The 6,000-nt window shown below is 50.9% G+C and overlaps 1 protein-coding gene across 1 annotated transcript; it reads left to right on the top strand.

Annotated features, from left to right (window-relative positions):
- Nucleotides 1-200: 200 nt before the first annotated feature.
- Nucleotides 201-4,475, top strand: LOC133919163 (protein NRT1/ PTR FAMILY 6.4-like). Its single transcript, XM_062363457.1, has 4 exons — nt 201-459; nt 568-906; nt 1,019-1,569; nt 3,288-4,475. The coding sequence occupies exons 1-4, from the start codon at nt 232-234 to the stop codon at nt 4,183-4,185; spliced, it is 2,016 nt and encodes a 671-aa protein (XP_062219441.1). The 5' UTR covers nt 201-231; the 3' UTR covers nt 4,186-4,475.
- The last annotated feature ends 1,525 nt before the right edge of the window (nt 4,476-6,000 follow it).

Here is a 6,000-nt window from a genome sequence, read left to right as displayed (position 1 = left end):
AGGCGGAGCTAGCGGCCGAAACCAAACCATCTCCTTATCTGAAAAGAGCATATGCGCTGCGCAGAGGATCCTCCACAGCAACCTTTGGCCCAAATTTTCCCTTGACCACATACCAGAGATATTGCCAGGCCACCATCCGCCATAGAAACCCGCCAGGTCATCACTTATTTGTCCGTTCCGGGGGCCAAACGCGCGGGCAGCACAGTATCTCGCATCTCTGCCCGATGGCGGATGTCGTCGTCTTCATTGTGCCCATCTCACCCTACCCAAATACAGCAACTAAATGTGATTAAAAAACAAGTAACCTATCCGTTGGTGCCCAGCTCTATAAATCCCCTCCCCCTCCCTCGTCGTCCTCTCGGCCAAGCTCACAACACAAACGTTCCTCTCCTTCCTCACTCCCTGCTCCCTACGTGCACACAGCAAGCTAGAGCAGCAGCAGGACAGCACCAGCAAATGGTAACAACTGCCATGCCCATGCCCATGCCCCATGCCATGCGTGCTTTCGAGATCTCGTGATGGTTAGTTTCGCTGGTTGCTCGGTTTCTTACGTATGTGGACGTGCAGGTTTCTGCCGGAGGCCATGGTGGTTACGGTGACGCCGATGACGGCATGGCCGTCGACTTCCGGGGCAACCCGTTCGACAAGTCCAGGACCGGAGGGTGGCTCGGGGCCGGGCTCATTCTGGGCGCGGAGCTGGCGGAGCGCGTGTGCGTGATGGGCATCTCGATGAACCTGGTGACGTACCTCGTCGGCGAGCTGCACCTCTCCAACGCCAAGTCCGCCAACATCGTCACCAACTTTATGGGCACGCTCAACCTCCTCGCCCTCGTCGGCGGCTTCCTCGCCGATGCCAAGTTCGGACGCTACCTCACCATCGCCATCTCCGCCACCATCGCCGCCACCGTACGTACCACCTCATGATCAATCTTGTCACAAGCATATACCGGCCGGTCTGGCAAAAAGCACGTACGTGTCTTTCGTTGCATCAATAAATGCGCGGCTCGTTAACTAACAGGGCGTGAGCATGCTGACGGTGGACACGACGGTGCCGAGCATGCGCCCGCCGCCGTGCGTCGACGCCCGCGGCGCGCGCGCACACGAGTGCGTGCCGGCGCGCGGCGGGCAGCTAGCGCTGCTGTACGCGGCGCTGTACACGATCGCGGCGGGCGCGGGCGGCCTGAAGGCGAACGTGTCCGGGTTCGGGTCGGACCAGTTCGACGGGCGCGACCCGCGGGAGGAGCGCGCCATGGTGTTCTTCTTCAACCGCTTCTACTTCTGCATCAGCCTGGGTTCGCTGTTCGCGGTCACCGTGCTGGTGTACGTGCAGGACAACGTCGGCCGGGGCTGGGGCTACGGCGTGTCGGCCGTCACCATGATGCTCGCCGTCGCGGTGTTCATCGCCGGCACGCCCAAGTACCGGTACCGGCGGCCGCAGGGGAGCCCGCTAACGGTTATCGGGAGGGTGCTCGCCACGGCTTGGAGGAGGCGCAGGCTGCCGCTCCCCGCCGACGCCACCGAGCTCAACGGATTCCACGCGGCCAAGGTGGCTTACACTGACAGGCTCAGGTAATTTATGCGACTTAAATCTTACTGCTACAGAACATCTCTCTCCTCTCCACCATCACATCCATCACTAGCAATGTTTTGTCTTGTGTAGCGACTGATGTATCACACATGCTAGGGTCTGAGTTATCACACAATTTACTTTTTTTTCTGCGAATTATAATACTCCCTCAATTTACAAAAGAGTGATGTTTGGGTTATGCTTTTCTGGGTTATGGAATTATAATACTCCCTCCTTTCACGAAAATTGCTGGAAGAAAGGGAAAAAACCTTATGGCTGAGATGCATTGGGTTTTTTTTTTTTTGTGAGGATTGGATGCATCAATTAGTTGATGTACAGCACATGACTCGTACATCATATACACAAGGACAATGATAGCACGACATGCTACAGCAGTACTACCTGCAGATTGCATGCATGTGGTTGCTGATACCATATATCGTTGCTGTGTCTGATAAAATTGCAGAAACCATCACAAATGTTACTTGGGTTTTGATTTTTCACCCTATAAAAAATTTTGTTATAAATGCCTTCCCAATAATTATGTATGATTCAGTTTTCACACATATTATGTAAATGCTCAGCTAACTTGGTCGATTTTCGTTGACGTGGAGTTGCATCGGTCTAGCTTGGCTGACCAACAATGCAAGTCACGGATGGCACGATCCGTCACCGTTGCAACAGATCAGTTAAGGATTAGAGGTCATAAGCCCATTCTCTTAATTGTCGTCCTGCACAAGATAGATGCCCCCGTCACGCTAGATCTAAACCATCCTTGGCTGAGGTGACCCTGCGCTGCTCTGTGTCAATGGAAATCGATCGAGTCAGCTGAGTACATGTGCGGTGGAGGTGAAAACTGAACCATACACAATTAGCGGTGTGACATTTGTAGCAAAATTAGTTATGGAGTGAAAAGTCAAAATTCAAGTGACATTTGGGATGGTTTTTGTAATTTTGCCTTGATGTGTCCTTGTTGGTCCCATCTTTTTTCATTTGAAAATAGGATAACATTTTGAGCTTCACTTGGCGTCGTGTTCCAACCCCCAGCCACATGAATTTTCCATGGTTGGCATTCGAGTCGATAGGATCTGAGATATGAAGTGTAGCTAGGCTCGAGAGTTGGGGCACGAGTCTATTATTAGTACCGGCATGCCAGCTGTCTGCTCCTCTTGTTTGTCAGTCAGTGTCAAGGCTGAGATGGACAGGATGGAGAAGCTACAAACGGCAACTCACAGTCCTTGCGAACACAGCACGCAAAGAGAAACCATGCCGGAGAGGGAATGAACTGGAAGGATATCGATCAGGGCAAAAAACAGATTTCGAAATTCGAAGAGTATCGAAATATCGGATGTGTGAGTCAGGCACACTTCACACGAAAAAAATATATGCAGCGATACTGTATAGACGTATATTCCTAACATGTATCTCAAAGTGGTAGATCTCAATTAAATATAAAATTATCTTGTAGGCCCGTTACATGACATATATAATTCGAGTTGAATAAATCTTATTCACTATTTAAGATGTTCATCTAGATAGTATTGTAGGAGAAGACATCTGCAACACGACCATCCACACAGTGTTGCGTAGCCGAGTAATCAGATTGGTGCACTGCACTGCGCACCGGCCTCGCTAATGATGAAACGATGGATCTGTCATCTATCTCTATCATGTCTAGTGTAGTTCGTGCTCACTCACTTGTTGTATATGTACCATGCAGGTGCCTGGACAAAGCGGCGATCGTGGAGGCCGACCTGTCCGCGCCGGCGGCGAAGCAGCAGGCGTTGGCTTCGACGGTGACGGAGGTGGAGGAGGTGAAGATGGTGGTGAACCTGCTACCCATCTGGTCCACGTGCATCCTGTTCTGGACGGTGTACTCCCAGATGACCACATTCTCCGTGGAGCAGGCCACCCGCATGGACCGCCACCTCCGCCCCGGCGCCGCCTCGGGCTTCGCCATCCCGGCGGGGTCCCTCTCCGTGTTCCTCTTCCTCTCCATCCTGCTCTTCACCTCCCTCAACGAACGCCTCCTCGTGCCGGTCGCCAGCCGCCTCACGGGCCGCCCGCAGGGGCTCACCTCGCTGCAGCGCGTCGGGACAGGACTCGTCCTCGCCGTCGTCGCCATGGTCGTCTCGGCGCTCGTCGAGAAGAAGCGCCGCGACGCCGCCAACGGGCCCGGCCACGCGGCCATCAGCGCGTTCTGGCTGGTGCCGCAGTTCCTCCTGGTGGGCGCCGGCGAGGCGTTCGCGTACGTGGGGCAGCTGGAGTTCTTCATCCGCGAGGCCCCCGAGCGGATGAAGTCCATGAGCACGGGGCTATTCCTGGTGACGCTCTCCATGGGGTTCTTCCTCAGCAGCTTCCTCGTCTTCGCCGTGGACGGCGCGACTCGGGGCACGTGGATCCGGAACAACCTGGACGCCGGGAAGCTGGACCTCTTCTACTGGATGCTGGCCGTGCTCGGGGTGGCCAACTTCGCCGTGTTCCTGGTGTTCGCGGGGCGGCACGAGTACAAGCCCAGCAACGTGGCGGCGGCGGTGGCGCCCGCCGGTGGGCACCCGGAGAAGGAGATGGACGACTTCATCGCGGTCAAGGAGGCCGTCGACGGGATGGACGTGTAGTGTCGCTAGCTAGCTAGGGAGTGCCCGGCACGTTGGGAATGCATGCACATGTGCAAATGATCCATGAGCATATATTGCGCGGTGTGTACGTATGTTGTAGTACGGCGTTGGGCTTTGGCTTTTGGGGTAGTCTACGGCGACTTCATTTTTATTTTTTGCTTGTCAATTTTTCTGCTTAATTTGCTTCTGCCTGCTCTCCTGTAGATAACAAAGGAGACGATGAATTGAAGCGAAGTTTTTTTTTATCGAGTATAGAAAAAGAAATGCTGAAAATAGCTTTTCCGAGTCTATTGGGAACTGCCTCTTCATTCTTACGGTGTACTGTAGTGTATACCACTCATGTTTCGCCAAGCTAAACTCGAATAAAGCATACCAAAGCAATAGTAGGCCCGGCCTGGCCCGGCCCGGTCTGACCCAACGGGCTGACACGGTTTTTTGGGCCTATAAGGCTGGTGGCCCAAATGCAACTGCAGGCCATCAGTAATAATGGAGTACAAGACAATGATTAGTTTTCGTTGATATGACTAAAAGATAAGTGCTTTTCAAAACCACAATAATGGCAAGAGAAGCCTGCAAAGTAGGTCGAGAACAAAAAAGCTTACGCTGCAAAGCACGGCGCCAACAAAAAAAGAATTGTTATGTATGAGCAACTGTAGCAATTGTTTGCCCACAGACAGCATCGCATTTTATGTATGTGAGTGAAGACTTCAGGTAACTTAAACTCAATGCTAAAATCCTTCCAATTAGAGGACTGAAAAGCAACCCAAATATTTACGGACGTGCTGGGGCTAACGTTGAACCGGACGGAAAGAAAGCTTAGAATGTGGAGGCCCTAAATGAACGGGACGGAAAGAAAGCTTAGAATCCCTTTTTCGCTAAATTGGGATCCAGAGCAGTTTCTTTCAAGAAAAACATTTGGGCCCTAAATGAGCTCAAATCTAGATTAAAGATTAATACATTGCCTCTTATATTTTGTTGTGGAAAATGCCTCGTCTTGTTTGGAGTACTTTTCTCACTTGGATTATGGATCTTGCTTTTACGGTGAAGCAAACGCTACTCAATAAGTAGAAGCCAAAAACCATAAACAAACTGTTTGATTAATTCTCAGAAACGCTGTTTTTTAGAGAAGCATTAACTACTCCCAAAAAAAGGATTTGTTTTCCCCTTCACACCTCTCCACCACGCAAGCCACCCTTTAACTATTGTACCCTCCTCCAATCTTGATTTCTCACTAGTGGACACCTATTTCATTTATTGTTGCCTAACTTGGAGTTTTTCGGCATCATTGCTTCCATCTTTTGCTTCCTTGGTTATAGATCCAACTTTCCGGCATAGGTGACAAAGATGAGCACGATTGAGGTTCATTCTAGTGACAAATGTAGAGGCCACAATCATGGATAGCAGTCCCTCAATCCCTATACGATGGATATGGAGTTGGTGGATGGTGGAGGAAGCTCTTCCCAAAGTGGAGCATCAATAGGCAACAAGCACAATTGTAGAAGCAGTGATTACCTAACAAGTGAACATGTATGATCTTTTTCCCTTTTCTTCTTTGAGTGTTGCATTACTTTCTCTATTTGTTCTAATGTTTGGAACCACATCTTAGATCCTATCCTCTCAGCGCCAGATTTTTAACAGATGAGCTAAATCTTATTTGGTGATTTTCTAGCCGCCAGATCTATGTTGTAATTGGTGCGTAGGTGAGTTTTCCCTAACTCCGATGAGGTTAGGGTTAGCATTTAAATAGTTAGGGTTCGAGGTAAGGGTTCTCTAGGAGCCAACTGGTTTAGAGAGAACCAGAGAGACATGATGGTC

The sequence above is a fragment of the Phragmites australis genome, chromosome 5 (genome assembly GCF_958298935.1).
Source record: "Phragmites australis chromosome 5, lpPhrAust1.1, whole genome shotgun sequence".
Lineage (NCBI taxonomy): Eukaryota > Viridiplantae > Streptophyta > Magnoliopsida > Poales > Poaceae > Phragmites > Phragmites australis.
Note: the sequence above shows the minus strand (reverse complement) of the source record. Positions and strands in the feature narration are given on the sequence as shown.